At 39.3% G+C, this 19,290-nt stretch overlaps 1 protein-coding gene and 1 pseudogene across 9 annotated transcripts in view; one reads left to right on the top strand and one right to left on the bottom strand.

The window, feature by feature from the left end:
- Positions 1 to 19,290, top strand: part of TRIM37 (tripartite motif containing 37) — a 187,858-nt gene that overhangs the window by 133,322 nt on the left and 35,246 nt on the right. For 8 of the 9 annotated variants that reach the window (XM_073879530.1, XM_073879528.1, XM_073879527.1 and 5 more), the window contains 3 exons: positions 2,007 to 2,092; positions 12,074 to 12,268; positions 17,813 to 18,118. In XM_073879530.1, the coding sequence (XP_073735631.1) occupies positions 2,007 to 2,092; positions 12,074 to 12,268; positions 17,813 to 18,118 (587 nt within the window). The remainder of the gene's footprint in view (positions 1 to 2,006; positions 2,093 to 12,073; positions 12,269 to 17,812; positions 18,119 to 19,290) is intronic. The other variant, XM_073879534.1, reaches the window with a different exon arrangement.
- LOC112808448 (large ribosomal subunit protein P1 pseudogene) lies at positions 10,647 to 11,940 on the bottom strand (annotated as a pseudogene).

Here is a 19,290-nt window from a genome sequence, read left to right on the forward strand (position 1 = left end):
AAAAAAAAAAAAAAAAAAAAGCCATGAATCTATGTGCAGTATTCCCCTAGCGCTGGAGTTCTCCCATTCTCCTTGATCGATCAACTTGACCTTGGCTTGCTGGCTGTTTGTGCTGATCTTCTGGGGGAGGGGCCTGTTGCTGTGGTTTCCAAATGTCTTTGCCAGAGGCGGAATTGCCCCGCCCTTGTCGGTCCGGGCTAAGGAAGCTGCTCCGGTTTGCTCTCAGGAGCTTTTGTTCCCTGCAAGCTCTCTGTCCAGCTTTGGAGGACCAGGGCAGAAATGGTGGCCTCCCAATCTCCACCCGGAGGAGCTGAGAACTCGGGGCCCCGCTCCTCAGTGTGCCCCCAGAGAAAAGCAGTCACTTCCATGTCCCCGGTCTCTGGCCGCACTCCGTGCTCACCCGGCCTGTGATCGAGCGTTGCTATCTCTGGCACCCGACCCCGCACGGAGTCTCCAAACCCAGCAGATCCCTGCAGTGCGTTCCCGCACCGCTCCTCCCCGGGAAGGAAGGGGATTCTCCCCGGATCTGCTGCTTGTTGGGTCCCTGCTGGGGGAGCCGTGCCCCGACTGGGCCACAGATCACAGTTTATGGCAACCCCGAGCTGAGAGCTCGCGACTCTGCTCCGTCTCTGCAGCCGGCTTCCCCGCTCCGATACCTGGGAGCTCTGGCACACTCAGGCACCCCCGGTCTCTCTGTGACCCCAAGGGTCCTGAGACCACACTGTCCCGGGAGGATTCCACCCCCCGCTTAGCCACTGCAGCGACGTCCCTCCGCCGAGCCAACTTCTAAAACGTCCGATTTTGTGCTCCGCGGCTCTATCACTTGCCAGAAGCGGCCGAGGGAGGCCCCTCCCCCGCCGTCTATCCTCCCGAATATCGCCTCGGATTCACTTCTCCGCATGCCCTACCTTCCAGTAAGTGGTCGCTTCTCTGTTCAGAGAGTTGTTGCTACTCTCCTGTTCGATCTCCTGTTGAGTTCGTAGGTGTTCAGAATGGTTTGATCCCTATTCAGCTGAATTCCTGAGACCAGACGAAATCTAGGTCTCCTACTCCTCCGCCATCTTGCTCCGCCCCATTTGCTGTATGTTCTTATAACCATTTCCAGAGACTGTGGATGACTGTTTTAAAAGTAATTTTTACTGGCATCAGTGGAGCAGGTCTGCAGAGTTCCAAGCTGCGAATTGATCTTGTGACTTCTTTAAATACCCCAAACTAGCACTGATTAGTGCTGTTCCATATAGTACTTTGTCATTACAATAAGGTAATAGTGGGTTGCCTGGCTGGCTCAGTTGGTAGAGCATGTGACTCTTGATCTCAGGGTTTTGGGTTCGAGCTCCACACTGGGCATAGAGCTTACTTTAAATAAATAAGTAAATAAAAAAATTTAAATTAAAAATAAAAGAAGGTAATAGTGTTTTTTGATAGGAGAGACTTTGAAAACTTTGGTAGGAGGTAATACCCTCTTTCTGAAATATCATTTTAAGATAATCTTTTAAGATTTTATTTATCTGAGATAGAGAGGGAGCATGAGCAGGGGGAAGGTCAGAGAGAGAAGGAGAAGCAGACTCCCCATTGAGCAGGGAGCCTGATGCGGGTCTCCATCCCAAGACTCCGAGATCATGATCTGAGCCAAAGGCAGACACCTAACTGACTGAGCCACCCAGGTGCCCCAAGAAAATAATATTTAATCATATGTAGTAATTTGATCATCTTTTTTTTAACCTTAAAAAGCTATAATTTCTTCTGCTTACAATGGTTCTCAGATTTTCTATTTTAAAAATTAAATGTTACCAACCTTAGTATTTTTAAAAGGTAGTTTGAACATGAACACTACCCATACATGTGATAATGACGAAAGTCTTTTCCTCATTTTTGTATTGAGAAATATATCCCATCTTATTTCACAGGAGAAAGCTATGCACTACTGTTAGAAAATTCATTGAGGTGTGACACATAATTTTAATTGTCCCTACTCTGTAGGAATGATGAATTTTGCATATTCTTAGGTCTGGAGAAAATGATGTGGAATACAACAACATGGAATTAGAAGAGGGAGAACTTATGGAAGATGCAGCTGCTGCAGGACCACGAGGTATAGAGGCCAAGATGCATCAGCTTGCATCTTCTCTTTCCTCTTCTCTGACTGTGTCATATTTTACTGTATGGCAGCCCTGCTCTACATGACCCATGGTATTGAACGTGCTATATAGTGTGTGTGTGTGTGTGTGTGTGTGTGTGTGTGTGTACACATATCTTAGAGTGTATTTGAAATAGTAATAATAGCTAACATTTGGTAAGTGTTCTTATGTACCAGGCATTGTGCAAAAGCACTTCATGTGTACCTTATCTCATTAACTTATAACAGTCTGTGAGATAGATTTTAATATTGCCTGCTTTTTATAGCTATACAGATTGGTAGAGAAATTAAGCACCTTGCTGTCATTCACAATTTAGTAAATGAAAGAGAAGGATTAGAGTTTTGGGTTTGTCTGAATCCAAATCTCATGGTCTTCTCTACAATCATACACTATCCTTTTATGATATATAAGTCTTGTTTGTATATCTAATTTGACTACAGAATAATCTGAATAGATTCATGGACTGTGACTTACAAAGGACCTTTTGTTTTTTTAAAGATTTATTTATTTGAGAGAGTGTGTGTGCATATTCGTGCAGGGGGAGGAAGCAGAGGGAGCGGGAGAGAATCCCAAGCAGACTTCCTCCTGAGCATGGAGTTCGATGTGCGGCCCAATCCCAACGATCCTGAGATCATGACCTGAGCTGAAATCAAGAGTCAGCTGTTTAACCAGCTGAGCCTCCCAGGTGCCCTACAGCGGACCTTTTGAGAGCTCATCTTATGCATGGAATAAACTTGGGATTTAATTGCCTAGATCTCATAAGTAGTTGTTGGTAGAGCCAGACTAGAACTTCACATTATCTTTTTCTTGTATTGCTTTTTGTTTTTTGTTTTTTGTTTTGCCAGACCACACTGCTCCTGCTCCTCTTGGGATGAAGTGACTCAAATAGGCGTGTTACTTTTGTGTTCTTGGACCTGTTTTTGTTGTTGTTTTGTTTTTTAAGATTTATTTACTTGACAGAGAGCAAGCACAAGTAGAGGGGAACAGCAGGCAGTGGGGAGAGGGAGAAGCAGGCTCCCCACTGAGCAGGGAGCCCGATGTTGGGCTCAATCCCAGGACCTAGGACCATGACCCGAGCCAAAGGCCGACGCCCAACGCCTGAGCCACCCAAGCGTCCCATGGACTTGTTTAATGAAGCTTGCGAATCTTGGTTAGAAGAATTATAAGCTAGCTCTGTACTGCTTCTGCTTTATTGATGTTGCCCTTGGTACAAACACTGGCATATTCTATAGCATGTTTTAGCACCTCTTAAACATTAGTCTTCAGCATCTCAACTTTCACCCATACTTCGTACTCTTCCTACTCCTCACTTTATTCTAGATGATCTCATTTATGCCTGTATTTCAATTCTATCTATATACTGATTACTCTCCAAGTTCTATCTCTAGCCTTTATTTTTCTCATGACTTCCAGACCCATGTAGCAGTCTGGTTTTTTGTTTTTTTGTTTAAGATTTTATTTGACAGAGACACAGAAAGAGAGGGAACACAGCAGGGGGAGTGGCAGAGGGAGAGCAGGCTTCCCGCAGAGCAGGGATCCCAATGTGGGCTCGATCCCAGGACCCTGGGATCATCACCCAAGACGAAGGCAGATACTTAAGGACTGAGCCACCCAGGTGCCCCAGCAGTCTGGTTTTGATGTTGTCAGACTCAGCATCTCGCAAACAGAAATCATTATCTTTTTATGCCATCCTCCCTGTTAGTAATAGCTCATCATCTTAGTGATTGATAGTGTTATACATCTTCATCTTTTCCTCTCATTCAAACTCTGCCTTTAATACATTACCCAAATCTGTTGATTCTGCCTCCTAAACAGTGCATGGATTCATTTGTTACTTCCCATTCCTTTGCCATTCCTAGTCTAGGCCACTGTCTTTCAAAACAGCCTCCCATCTGGGTTCCTTGTATCCATTATTGTTCCCTTCCATTCTTTTTCCCACAGCGTGAGTTCAGGATGAGTTGTTTTTTTTTTTTCCTTCAAATTTATATCTGATCATGTCACTTCTCTACTTTAAAACTCTTTATTGGATTCCATTTACTTTAGGATAAAGTCCAGACTTGCTGATGGTATAGAAGGCCTTTCATATGGTGGTCCTACTCACTTCTTTAGCTTCACCTCTCTCGCACTCCCCTGTGTCATTTTTTAGCCCGGAGGAAAGAAATGTGCTTCCCCTCAAATGTGCTTCCTAACATGTTCCTTCTATCTTCTCATGCTGCATGTAGTCAACTCCTATTTCTTCTTCACTTTAGTTGTATTTTATTCCTGGAAGCCCTCCTCAACTGTGTGCCCTATGTATCTTTTTCTGCTCTCTCAAGTTAACCTATTAGAATATATATTAAACAATATTGTAATTACTTATTTAGCTGCCTATTTTCCCTTTTATCACTGGGCTCCATGAAGCTCTGTGCCAAGAAATAATATGCATCTTAATTTTGTATCCCTGGCATTTAACACAATATAATAAGGGATCGTTTAATATTTTTCAGATAAATATTGAATGAATACACTTTATTTATGTTTTAAGATTTTATTTATTTATTTGTCAGAGAGAGAGAGAGAGAAGAGCTCTCCCTGCTGAGCGGGGAGCCCGATGCTGGACTCGATCCCAGGACCCCGGGATCATGACCTGAGCCAAAGGCAGTTACTTCACCAACTGAGCCACCCAGGCACCCTGAATACACTTCATTTTACTAAGTGGTGTTGAGTATAGTTTTCAGAGTTTTAAATAGCATAGAAAAATTCAGAAGCTATCTTGTATAAAAGGGAAGATGGATGTACTGAGTCAAGGTTACTAAATATTTTTCAGCCTTGCAGGTATTTTTTCTTCGTTAAATCTATCATTTCCTGGGAGCCTGGGTGGCTCAGTTGGTTAAGCAACTGCTTTCGGCCCAGGTCATGATCCTGGAGTCCCGGGATCGAGTCCCACATCAGGCTCCCTGCTCGGCGGGGAGTCTGCTTCTCCCTCTGACCCTCTTCCCTCTCGTGCTCTCTATCTCTCATTCTCTCTCTCTCAAATAAATAAATAAAATCTTTAAAAAAAAATAAATCTATCATTTCCTCTCTTAAACTGTATTATAGGGAAATTCTGATATGAAACATTTTTATACATACTGGGTAGTGGATAAACAAAATGTTATATTTTTTCAATTTCTTCATCCACCAAATATTTACTGGCTACTTAACTGGAACTGTATACTGTTTTACTATCCAGAGCTACAGTATTGAATAAAAAGACATCTCTGTTTTCATGATGCTTATGTTCTGTAATTCCAAAATTGTAATTTATTGGTTCAGTAGTTTTTGAGGACCTATTATAATCCAGACACTAAATTGTGGGTGCTGAGGATACAGTAGTGAATCATACCCTGTTAATTTTTATTACGTGCTTTTGGGAATTTTAAATATTTGTAGATATTTGTTGAATGCCTATATCAAGATTTCTGGAAAATACAATGAAAAAGACTTACTCTTAAGTAATTTATAATCTAAAGGTGAATTAATGTTTGAACAGATAGGTAAGACATGTAAGACAGTACACATACAAAAGAATTGCAAATTTCTTTAGATATCGCCTTCTCAGGAGGTGGAACGTAACTCCCTACCCCTAAAGGCTATGCTTAGTGACTTGCTTCCAATATAATACAGTCTAGAAAGGGAAAAAGTAACTTTGTACCAGAGAAACCTGGTAAACATTATTTTAGCCAGGTTATCAGATTTAACATCATCCATGTTGTCATGTTGATAGCAGGTACCCTTGATATGATGTGTTGAGAATGGTACTTTACGTCTGTGGTGTTGTCCTCCCAAAACCCATAAACACAATCTAACCATGAGAAAAACACCACATGAATCCCAGTTGAGGGACATCTTACAAAATATCTGACCAGTACTTTTCAAAACTGTCAAGGTCATCAAAAGCAAGAAAATTCTAAGGAACTGCCCCAGATGAGAGGAACCTAAGTAGAAATGATGTAATTTGATGGTCTGGATGGGACCCTGGGACACAAGTACATTAGGGAAAGATTAATGAAATCTGAATAAAGTACAGAATTTATTAGTTAATGATAACATGCCAATATTAGTTCATTAGTAGTGATAAATGTACCATAGTGATGAAAGCTGTTGACAGTGGGTAAAGTGGATCGTGGGATTTACAGGAATGCTCTGAATTATCTTTGCACCTTTTCTATAAACCTAAAACTTGTAAAATGAAAAGTTTTAATATATAAAGAAGAAAATAAAAGCTGAATTAAGTGTGAGGTGGGGCTGAGTGTGGAATGATTTATTGTTATGTTAATTATGGAAGGTCCATTTCAAGCCTGTTGTGATTCATATTTCAGAGCCATACTATCATCTAAAGAATTATGTCAATTAAGATGTTAAGTTGTCCATTAAGTAGAATATCTTTCTTACACAGAATCTAGGTATGAAGTAAAATAATATTTACTTAATTTCCTTGTATAGGTTGTTTTAAATAAGGCTATAACTTGAAATAATGATTCAGGTTCCTCTTCCCTCAAGAATTGCTTATTCAGTTATTTTGGTTTAGTTACAAGAAAAACTTATGCTTAAAATTATGTGCTGAAGGGTGCCTGGGTGGCTCAGTTGTTTAAGCGACTGCCTTCGGATCAGGTCATGATCCTGGAGTCCCCGGATCGAGTCCCACGTTGGGCTCCCTGCTCAGCAGGGAGTCTGCTTCTCCCTCTGGCCTTCTTCCCTCTCATGCTCTCTCTCTACCATTCTCTCTCGCTCTCAATAAATAAATAAAATCTTTAAAAAAAAATTTTGTGCTGAAAAAGTATTCTAAATAAAAAGTGTCAGGGCACCTGGGTGGCTCAGTTGGTTAAGCGACTGCCTTCAGCTCAGGTCATGATCTTGGAGTCCCGGGATCGAGTCCCACAACGGGCTTCCTGCTCCGCGGGGAGTCAGCTTCTCCCTCTGACCCTCCCCTCTCTCGTGCTCTCTCTCTCTCTCTCTCAAATAAATAAAAATTTAAAGAAATAAATAAAAAGTATCATTCTTTTTTTTTTTTTAAGATTTTGACAGAGAAAGAGAGTGCGCGCATGCGCGTACAGCAGGGGGAGAGGCGGAGAGGGAGAAGCAGGCTGTGAGCTGAGCAGGAGCTCCATGCGGGTCTCTACCCTGGGAGCATGACCTGACCAAAGGCAGATGCTTAACCAACTGAGCCACCCAGGTGCCTGCAAAAAGTATCATTCTAATCTAGAACATTAGCTAAATATCTGTTTTATATTTGCCTCACATGTGTGATTTATGAAACCTAATACTTGATAACTAAAAGATTCTAGCAATATAGCACACTTGTAAATTGACAGTGTGTAGGTTATTACAACATTTGTTACTTATTTCAGGTTAAGGATTTTTTTCTTAAGATTTTTATCTATCTATCTATCTATCTATCGAGAGAGAGAGAGACAGCACAAGCAGGGGGAGCGGCAGGCAGAAGGAGAAGCAGGCTCTTCGCTGAGCAGGGAGCCTGATGCGGGACTCATTCCCAGGAGCCTGGGATCATGACCTGAGCCGAAGGCAGACACTTAACTGACTGAGCCACCTGGGCATCCTCAGGTTAAGAATTTTTAAGGTTACTTGTTCCAATAATGTTCAAAGAATGCCCACTAGGTATCAGGCATTATGTTGTTCACTAGGATTATGAGATGAATGAGCATCATCTCCAAAATGAGAATGTAGCACTAGTCATTACAGAACTTTGTGATTATAGATGTAAATACAGGGTGACACCAAAAATAGAACAGCTTGTTAGGAGTGCGTGAAAAGGCTTTAGAAAGGGAGTGATGCTTGATTTTGTTCTTGAAAGAAGAGCTAAGAGTTCATTAGAGGAGCAGGGAAATGAGATAAGAGAGCAAAGGCATTCCAGGGAAAAGATGCAGCACTGTTCTTTTAGGAAACTTCTTTCTTTAGGAAACTTCAAATAATTGAGACTTATATGCGGGCAGGCCAATGTGAGATTGGTAAGCAAGAAGCAAAACCAGGTAATGGAACGTCTCATTTGCTAGGCTAAGGATTTTGGACTTTATTCTGTGGAACCATTAAAGGTCTTTAAAAGAAACATGGTTAGATTTGGTTACATAGTGGAAGATGAATCAAGACAAGATCAGTTAGAAAACTACTGAAATGTTTCAGGAGGGAAAATTATGAGGGCCTAACCTAAGGCAATAGCAGTAGGGGTGGAGATGAAATTTGTTGAAAGATGTTAAAGAATTTATAGGACTTGGGAATCTAACTGGATGGGATGGATTTGGTGGATATGTGGGGATGATTCCTTAAGGTTTCTAGGTTAGGCTGTGCACTTACATAAGATAGTCTAGGAGTAGAACATAATATATTCAGTTTGATCAGTGTTGATTTTGAGAGACCTGTGGGACAATCATGTGTTGATCTCTAGACCCATAATATCTAACTGCTTAGAAGATCTCAGGTGTGTAGTTTGTCCTAGAAAGATGCATTGATTTTTTTTTTCTTTTCAAAAAACATAACTTTTATTAATCAGTAAATTAAAAATTTCTAAAACTTTCCATAGTATATAAAGAACTTCTGTAAATCAATAAGAAAACGATAAGACTACCTCCTAGGGAAAAAAAAGGGACAAAAGACTGGAATAGACACTTTACAGAAGAGGCTATACAGATGGCCAGTGCACATTTTAAAAAGTACTCAAACTCTTTTATCAGAGAAATGCAAGTTGATGATGTGTCTCAGTGTGGAGCTCTTGAGTTTATTTATCTTACATAGAGTTTGTTGAGCGGAGCTTTTTTGATGTGTTAGATTAACATTTTTCATCATACGCTGGAAATTTTCAACCATTTTTCTTTCATCTGTACACTCTCTTTGCTCTTCTGTGACTCCCATTATATATATGTTGATACATTTGATGAGATCCCACAGATCTCTGAGGCTCGTTTTTCTTTATTTTTTTGGGGAAGTGCCAAATAAAAATCAATAAAATGCCATTGCACACCCATTGTAGCAGCTAATATATAAAAATATTTTTTAAGGGGCGCCTGGGTGGCTCAGTTGTTAGGTGTCTGCCTTCGGCTCAGGTCATGATCCCAGGGTCCCAGGATCGAGCCCCACATCGGGCTCCCTGCTCGACGGGAAGCCTGCTTCTCCCTCTCTCACTCCCCCTGCTTGTGTTCCCTCTCGTTGTGTCTCTCTCTGTCAAATAAATGAATAAAATCTTTAAAAAAATATATTTTTTAAACTGGCAATACTAAATGTTGCAAGCATGTAGAGAGATGGAAACTCTCATGCCTTGCCAGTATGTAATTTATAACAATGTAATTTATAACAAATGTAAATTATAACAAAAGATGGGAAAAAGCTGGTTTAGGACTAGACTGTGTAGGACCTTGAATGTCATGCTACTGCATACAGGCGCTATGATAAAATGAAGAACTTGGGTAGATCAGTGTAACATTTTAGCAGGGGCTTGGCTCAGGAGGCAAGGAACCTGTAACTGATTCATTTGCTTTTTTATGAGGTGTTTTATATTGTTTTCATGTGACCTTCAAGAGCAGTTAATCTCCTTAGAATTTCAGTAGCTTTATTCTTAGCAGCTAAAAACTAGAAGCAACCTAAATTCTTTCCACATAGAATAAAGAAAGAAATGGGGATATATTATACTGGGATGCCACACAGCAAGAATGAAAATGAATAAACTGCTACATACAGCAGTATAGATGAATCTCCTGAACATAATGTTGAACAAAGAAGCAGGATATTAGAGCACATACTGTATCATTTCATTTATATAAAGTTCAAAAACAGGCAAAATTATGGTGTTTAACTCAGGATGAAGGTTACCTTTGGAGAGGAAGGTTAGTGAGCAATTTTAGGAGACATGGGGGGATTTGGGGGCACTATTAATTTGTGAGCATTTATTAGGCCGTACACTTTTTATGAGACAGACAGACCTACACAACACACCCAGAACGATGCAATATCAGCTCTGAGAAAGGAAAACTGAAATCGATGCTCAAGTTTTTGATGCCTTTGGGTAGTGAGTAGAAAGGTTGCGAACATGGGAGGGAGGGAGTAGCCAAAGGGCATAAACCACAAAAGAAAGGAGTTTTTGTTTTGGTGAAGGCCTCGAAGAGCATTGAGAAATTGAAGAGTGCTAGTGTTAAATGGGTCCACTTATTGTGGAAAAATGGGCAGCTTCTATTTCTAAAGAAGAACCAGATATCAGGGCAGTAGATACAGTACACAGGGCTACTAAGTACCTTATCCAGTTAGAACCACCTGGGCAGCTTTTTTTTTTTTTTTTTTTTAAGAAAAAGATCCTAGGTTCCACTCCCGTAATCTTACTCAGGCATTTGTGGTAGAGCTAGCAATCTGTAATGTTTAAAACTCCTCTCAAATGTAGCCTATTTGGAAACTTCCTAGTAAAGGAAAAGGGTTAAGACTGTTTCAAGGTGGAGAGGGGATAGTTTTCTGCTCTTTTTTTAAAGGTTCAGCTTTTTCTTGAACACGTTACAGAGGTTTAGTCAGACCAAAGCCCATGTCATCATCAGACTCAGACTCTTCTTTCTTTGCTTCCACTTTCTTTTTTTTTTCTTCTATCCACAACTATATTTTATTTCTGTTGCAGATAGTTTTTTGTTGGTTTTGTTTTGTTTTTTATTCCAGTTCTTTGCTTCTACTTTCTTTTCCTCAGCTGGGGCAGCAGGGATAAGAGGGCCTGGAACCTCCTGGTGTCCTGGTGTCCACCAGCCCCTGGCGATTCAAATGAGGTTCCTGATATGACTTTGGCCTGGGCCTTTGCAAACAAGCCTGGCCAGAAAGGTTCAACATTTATACCAGCTGCTTTAAGGAGGACATTGATCTTATCCTCTATGGCTGTTACCTCATCATTGTTGCAGGATGAGTGCTAAGTAGATGCAGGTGAGCTCCTGAGCTGGAGGCCGTGGTGCAGGTGAATGCTGAGTGTTGCTGCCAGGCACGATGCTAGTCACCAAATGAAGTGAGAGCCTCACTCCAAGGCCTGCCTTGGATGCACTGAGCACCTTTGTAGCAGCTGAGGAAAAGGAGAGTTTTCTGCTATTTTTTAAAAGGAGTTGCAGGAGGTACTGAGTCTGGAAAGAAAAATTTGCAGTAGGATGATATCCTTAGAAGAGGAAGAGGAAGAAGTTGGGAAAGGTGAGGATGTGAATACAGATGAAACACATATAAGTAAATAATTGGCTTGAAGCTTCTGAATAATTGGAATTTTTCTCCTAAGTTACTTTCTTTTAGATCTTTTTGAAACATTCATGAATAATCAGAACTTGATTATTTTGTGTTATTTTTATATTATCTGTTTTAAGACTTTAACCACCATTTCCATACCTAATATTTGGTAGGTGTTGTACTAGGCACTAGAGAAAAGTCAAATGGTTTCTTTAGCTTAAGGAGCTTAGCCCAATATAGGTGATACAGATATGACATTGCTCATAGGTGTCTATCTGTCCATCAGTCATTAACAAGTTTCAGTCTGAAAACTCCTCAAGAAAATTACTGTTTTGGTGTCTAGTTCCTTGGGATTTGTGGTATCATGGGGATTTGTCTTTCTTTCAAGACCCCTGGGTTATAGGACATATTCTCGTTTTCTTCTCCCTCATCCCCCTGATTGCATATATTGTGTATGCTACTGCCTTTTTATTTCTAGGGCTAAGGATGGGGTTGAGGGTTCCTCCTCAATTCTGGATAGTAATGAGGCCAGTGCTTAGTCACTATGCTTGTGTTCACCTCTCTGGCAATCTGGTTTCTCCTTTCTGCTTCTCATCATGTTGACACACCAACTCCTAAAAGATAGGTCCATAGACAAGTACTCAAACAACACTAACCAATTTACTTTTTCTTTTAATTAAATTTGTGCAAATTTGTAGCATGCATGTTCTACATCTGTATTTCTTTTGCAGGTAGTAACCATGGCTATGAGGGTGCCAGTAGCAGAATGTTAAGAAGAGCACATTTATGCTCTGCTGCTACCAGTAGTTTATTAGACATTGATCCATTAATTTTAATACATTTGTTGGACCTTAAGGACCAGAATAGTATGGAAAATTTGTGGAGCTTACAGCCTCGCCCACCTGCTTCACTTTTGCAATCCACAGGTAAAATATTAACAATAATTTCACTTTTTTCTGTGATTCTTGAGAACAACTCTTGATTTTAATCCAAGTGTCTCATTTAAGTGTTGGAACACAGGACATTTCTGTAGCAAATTGATTTCTCATTATATGTCATAAAATTGACATTTATATTAATCATATTAATTTTTTGGTCATTGTTCAGTGGTGTTTTGTGCAATAATGTCATAATGCCTGTTAGAATGTTTGTATATAATTTGACATTTAGATTGTATCTGATTCAGTTTGATTTGTATGAAATACAGTTGTCTTCTTTGTGAATGGGCTTAGAGTTTTGCATGAATACCCTGACTTCTAAGTGGAACTGTGTCTAAATTGAATATAGAAAAAGATGGTTTCATGCTTTGAAATTCTGTAGCCTAAAAATATATACCAATTAGCATTAGTGTTTTATTTGCAAAGGTTATTTGTTAGAAATTATATCTGCGTTACTGTAATACGATGTATATACACACACATTAGATGTATAGTCAAACCTGGACTTTTTGAAACTCTTAGGCATAGTCGTTTTGAACAGCTAAGGATTTACCTTTAAATGCCACATTTTAAAAACGATTTTTTAGAAAACTTTCTAATATATACTCAGTATTTTCCTTCTTAAATAATAGTATTACACAAATCAAATATCAGTGATTTAGAACAGTGATTTTGATGCTTCTTTAAAGCAGCAAAAATCATTTTTCAAAGTCTGAGGCAGAGCTTCAGTGTAGAAAACACAGAGCTGCTCTAATGGGGGCAATAATCTCAGAGCCTGGATTATTTAGGCCTCTTCTTTGTAAAGTATACTTCCTGGAAGTCTGGGTCCTTAATTTGAAAGACTGTCTTCAGTCATGTTATGAAATACTTCCCTTTTATCTGTGATCCAAGTACATTTTGTATTTGTACTTTTATAAAATTTATTACATTGTATATAATTTTACATTATTCTTCTGAGGTATTTTTATTGTAGAAAATTTAGAAAATACAGAAAATTACAAAGAAAATAAAATCACACATGGTTCTTGTGATCAACAAAGAAATAGCTTTTTTTTTTTTTTAAGATTTTATTTTTCGTAATCTTAACACCAAACATGGGGCTCAAACTCACAACCCTGAGATTAGGAGTCAAATGCTCTACCAACTAAGCCAACCAGGCACCCCAAGAAGTAGCTTTAAAAAAAAAAAAAGTTAACACCTTGACAAAGGTTTTGCTTAAATTATAACGTGTTATTTACAAAGATAGTGAAACAGACAAGTTGTGGTTCTGCACGTGTACATTGGTTTAACCTTTATGAAGGAACTTTTTTTTTTTTTTTTTAAGTAGAGGAAGAGAAAATGCATGTGCACGCAAGTGGGGGCAGAGCAGAGGGAGAAGGCGAGAATCTCAAGTAGACTCCATGTCCAGCATGGAGCCTGATGTGGGGCTCAGTCTCACAACCCTGAGATCATGACCTGAGCCAAAATCAAGTCAGACGCAGCTGAGTGACTGAGGCGCCCCTGAAGGAAATTTTTGCACTAGGTTTAAAATACCTCTGTCCTTTAATCCCGTAACTTTACTTCTAGGAGTATATCCCAAAGAGAAAACAGAGTTGTTTGAAAATATCCAACAATACAGTTATGTCTAAAAAATTCTAGTTTAGGGGCACCTAGGTGGCTCAGTCGTTAAGCGTCTGCCTTCGGCTCAGGTCGTGATCCTGGAGTCTTGGGATCGAGCCCCACATCGGGCTCCCTGCTCAGCGGGAAGCCTGCTTCTCCCTCTCCCACTCCCCCTGCTTGTGTTGCCTCTCTAGCTGTCTCTCTCTCTCTCTCTGTCAAGTAGAAAATCTTTAAAAAAAAAAAAAAATGTTTTCACCATTAAGTATGATGTTAGCTATAGGTTTCTCATAGCTATTCTTGAAGTCGAAGATGTTTTCCTCCATTCCTAGTTTACTAAGAGTTGTTTTTTTTTTAAATTCATGAATGGATATTAGATTTTGTCAAATGCTTTTTCTGCATCTATTGATATGATATGATGGATTACATTTATTGATTTTTGAATGTCAGACCAGCCTTGCATACTTGGGATAAATCCCACTTAGTTGTGGTATGTAATTCTTTTTATACCTGCTTAGATTCAATTTGCTGAGGATTTTAATATCTCTGTTCATGAGAGATACTAGTCTGTAGTTTTCTTGTAATATCTTTGGTTTTGATACTAGAATAATGCCCTGTAGATTGAGTTTGGAAGTACGCCCTCTACTTCTGTTTTTGGAGATAATAGTGGATATAGGCCTCTTCATACTGTCTATTTCTTCTTCGATTTTTGGCAGATTGTCTTCCAAGGTACTGGTCCATTACATCTAGGTTATCAAAAATTTGGCATAGAGTTGTTCATAGTATTCCTTTATTTTCCTCTAATTCTTTTTTTCAGTACATACTGAGTGAACCCATTATGTATCAGACTCAACTGCAAGTTCACGTTCTTAACCACCCTACTGTAAAAAGGAGTATTTTAAGAGGCATCAGTGTTATGAATGATGGATGATATAGTTGAACCAGATTTTATGGTACATGTAGTAGGAAGCAGATATAGAAAGTCAGGTGAGGTTATTCTGTGGAAGGTGTTGCATGCTAGCCTGAGGAATGATGCATAGTAGGCATTGGGGAGCCATTGTTGCAGTTTAGGAGTGGTTTGATTCAAGCTGCTTTTAGAAAGCTGGCAGTACCCAGAAAACTATCAGAAATGGAAGTTTAAGGAGGGTATTATTGTAAAAGTTTATTTCAGTGGTTCTTAGTATGAGAGAGCAAATTCATACATTTCTGGGTATTTTCTCAGTCATCATACGCTCAAAAATATGTGGATCTGAGGTAAGGTCTTCAGAATCTTCTGACATTATAGAAGTCCCACTTAACCTCTAAGGAATACAGTAATCTACTCTATATATAATTAAGATTTTACTTGTAGCATGGCAGTGGTAATATTTGGAATCTCATGAAGTTAGAGTTAGAGGCTTGGCAACTGAATAGAATGTGGTAAGGAGGACTCTGAAGAAGCTTAGATGACCAGAATGGTGGTAGCATTGATAGATACTGATGTCTGGAGAAGATTTAGAGAACTGTCAATCTTGAAGGCCATAACTGAATGATATGAAAGAATTGTTACAGACAAGACTGAATTCTAATTAACTTTGTAACCTGGCACATTCAGGAATGCTTATTTTCAGTGCAGTATTGAATTGTCAGGTTCTTGTGGTATAAGATCTCATTACACTTTCCTGTCTTGGCAGTTATCACATGGTACTAAAATTATTTTTCACTTTTCCAGCCAGACTGTGAGCTTTGTGAGGGCAAAGACCAAGGGTTCATCTTACTTACTGTCCTATTCCCTGCCCAGCACAATGCCTAGCATTTGAAACAGGTTCAGTAGTTATCTATCAGATTAAGGAGGCTTGATTAATTTTTTTTTATTTTTCCCATCTGGGATTTTTACTTTTTAAAATCCTTGTCAGTTTCTAGTAATAATAAACTGAACCACGTGGGTTAATACAGATTTTCATATTTAAGTCCATGTAGATGTGGGGTGCAAGATTTTATTAGCAAAACATTTTGAATATTTTGTGCCATAAGTTGTTTTGCCTGAAATACAAAGATCACTAAGATGTAATCTCCACCATAAGTTGTTCACAGTCTGTATGTTTGTCTTCCTTACTGTAACAAGTGGTAAGTGCTGCAATAGAAGTATACTCTAAGTACTATAAAAAAATTAGGTAAGAATTGATTTGGAAGAAGAGATGCCTCTCTTGGTGGTTTAGGTGCCTGAAGGAGTAGACATTTCAGATTTCCTCTGGTTTGGGTTAACAGAGAGAGAAGGGGATAGGACATGTGTAATGTATAGGAGTGGAATGTGGCATTGCCTGTGTATTACAGAGTTGCAAGTAATACCAAAACATTGGGATATATTTGGGGTAGAGGTAGAAGATAGAGCCACTGAGAGACAGGGGCCTCAGGTAATGGGCGATGCTGGTGCTTTCATGAATGATTTTAAGCAGGAAAGTAATATCTGATTCAGGCTTTAGAAAACATTTCTGACATCTTGGTGGAAAGGGGTTGGATGGGGACTACACCACAGAATGCTTTCATAAACAGAGTTTTTTGAGCCTGGTGACAACCCTGTTAGGAGTATATTATTGTCTTCATTTTATAAATAAATAATGGACTCAGAAGTTGGTGGACTTCTACATAGTTACAGCAACTAAATGGTAGATCTGATACCAAATCCTGAGTTTCTAAAATCTCAACTTACCTCATTTATAGAAAATTCTTTTTATGTGCGCTTGGGTGGCTCAGTCAGTTAAGTGTCTGACTCTAGATTTTGGCCAGGTCATGGGATCGAGCTCCATGTCAAGCTCTGTGCTGAGCATGGAGCTTGCTTAAGATTCTCTCTCTCCCTCTGCCCCTCCCCCCCAATAAAATAAAATGAAGATAAAAATAGAATTTAGTTACCTCAGAGGATTGATACGAGAGAATTAAATGACTTAATTCAATTCAGTAAGCTCCTTATGGATGTTTCTTGAATAAACAAAGATAATAAAATCTATTAAGATAGAAGACTTTCCCAGAAGACTTTTGGCTGGAAGTGAGTCATGTACCCTCCCTAAACACTGTCAGAGGAATGACCCATATGCCCTGAGGCCAGAGGAGGGATCTAACCTCCTTGAGCACATTGCTGCCTACCACCTGACACCTGAACACAATCTGAGTCCTTTTGGCAAGTTAGAAGTGGGGGAATGGCTGTTGAACACACTATAATATCTACTTTTTACTTACTGTACTTCCTTTTTTATGGTAGAAGGTTGTTGCAATATGTAGGCAAGTTCAGTTGTCTAGTTAGTGTCTATTGGTCCCCCATTTTTTGTTTGTAGGGCTTGGTTTCTTTCTGCTTTGAGTCAGTCATAACATTCTTTGATACTCAAAATAGGCCTCTCCTTTTAATATTTGCGGGGTGGGGGGTGGGTTGAAAAACAGCTACTTTCTCTGGGAAGAGAGAAAACATTGTTACTTTAGAGACTGCAAAGACTCAGTGACAGGAAACTATTCTTTTATGATGTTCCATGGCACTTAATAGCTGGACAACTTTTTAAACTTAGTTGGAATATATGTATTTGTACATACTATGTATAGCAGATTTGACTTTGGCTTCTGGGTTATTTTCATTTTTTCAATTATGAAGATAATAAAAGCTCAGTGTAGGAAATTTGAGAAAAATGGAGAAGTATAAAGAAGAAAGCATAGGCAGTAGGGCAGCTTTTTTAAACTTTTAGAATTAAATAACTAATTCAGATTTGAGTGGTTATCATGCGAACCAGATTCTAACTCTGAAGGTGTGAATACAGTCAGGGTGCTTGTCGCTCTCTTTACTGTCATTAATGGAATTTAATGCGTGCTTTTATTATTAATACCACCTAAAGCACTTAAGCTTTTTTACACATCAAGTCTGCATATGTTGACATTATCATGAATGGAACATGACTTGTAACTTTCTCTCTAAAGCATCATATTCTCGAAAAGATAAAGACCAAAGGAAGCAGCAGGCCATGTGGCGAGTTCCCTCTGATTTAAAGATGCTAAAAAGACTCAAAACTCAGATGGCTGAAGTTCGATGTATGAAAACTGATGTAAAGAATACACTTTCAGAAATCAAAAGCAGCAATGCTGCTTCTGGAGACATGCAGGCAAGCCTTTTTTCTGTTGACCAGGCAGCTCTGGCTGCTTGTGGAGCCGAAAACTCTGGCAGATTACAGGATTTGGGAATGGAGCTCTTGGCAAAGTCATCAGTTGCTGGTTACATACGAAACTGTAAGTGGATCCTTTAATGTCATTTCTCTGTGTGTCATTTGGGAAGCTAGAGAATGGGTTATTTTCAGAATAATAATATTTAAAGGTCTTTCTTACAATGAAGTAAGACTATATATACAGCCTTTTCTCCCATTCAAAACTGTATATTTTCTACTGTATAGAGCTAACATTTCTTGATTGCATATTCTGTGCTGGGCAATAAACAAGACAAAATCCTTAACCCCTTGGATCTTGCTTTCATATAGTCATGTGGTGGGAATCGGACATTAAAATGTGTAGACAAGTAAAGATAATTTCAGTTAGTAAAAAGTCCTGTGAAGGAAACAACAGAGGAATGGGATGGGAATATGAGTGTGCTGCTTAGGTTAGGGTGGTAGGAGAAGGTCTCTGAGGAGGCAGCATTTGAACTGAGATCTAAAGGTTGAGAAGGTGGCAGCCATGCAAAGATCTGTGGGACATGTTGTTCTGGGTAAACAGAACAGAAAATGCAAAGTCACTGATAAAGTATTTGCTGTTCTGCATGTTTGAAAGCTCAAAGGAATACCAATATGGTTTAATATGGTGAACAAAGCAGTGGGGAGAACACTAGGAGATAAGTCAGAGGGGTAGGCAGGGTCTGTATCAGGTATGGACGTGTAAGACCTGGATAAGGAGTTTGAGTTTTATTCTGATTTTAGGAGGAATCTCTAGAGAATAAAAATGGGGGGCGGGGGAGGGGCATTTATGATCGGATTTACCCTTTACAAGATTACTTTGCTTGTTGGATGAAGAAGGGTCTGAAAGGGGTTGAATGAGATTTGTGAAACAGCCTATAACAATAGTGTGTGTGAAATATGGTGGCCTATTCTGGACTTACTATGGTGGGTAGGTGGACTTGCTCATAGTCTAGCAGCCCTTCTCGTCTGAGGTTCCCATCTTTGTTAATTCTCCCAAGGATGCTACATAACTAGTACTATTTTAGATACGTAGAAGTCAATTAATTAATTACAATGGATATTTTAGACCAAGAGGGCTCAGTTCTTTCCCACAACCCTGATAAGAAAGGCTGGATAGTGTTGTATGGAAAGAAAAAAAAAAGAACTAAGAATCGTGTTTAAGTTTTTGTCCCAGGCAACTTAGTGACTGGTACTATCATTAATTTAGATGCAAATCAAATAAGGGAAAAGCTGGTG

This window comes from Callorhinus ursinus, unplaced genomic scaffold, assembly GCF_003265705.2.
Source record: "Callorhinus ursinus isolate GAN/ISIS: 27379988/994484 unplaced genomic scaffold, GSC_fseal_2.0 scaffold34, whole genome shotgun sequence".
Classification (NCBI taxonomy): domain Eukaryota; kingdom Metazoa; phylum Chordata; class Mammalia; order Carnivora; family Otariidae; genus Callorhinus; species Callorhinus ursinus.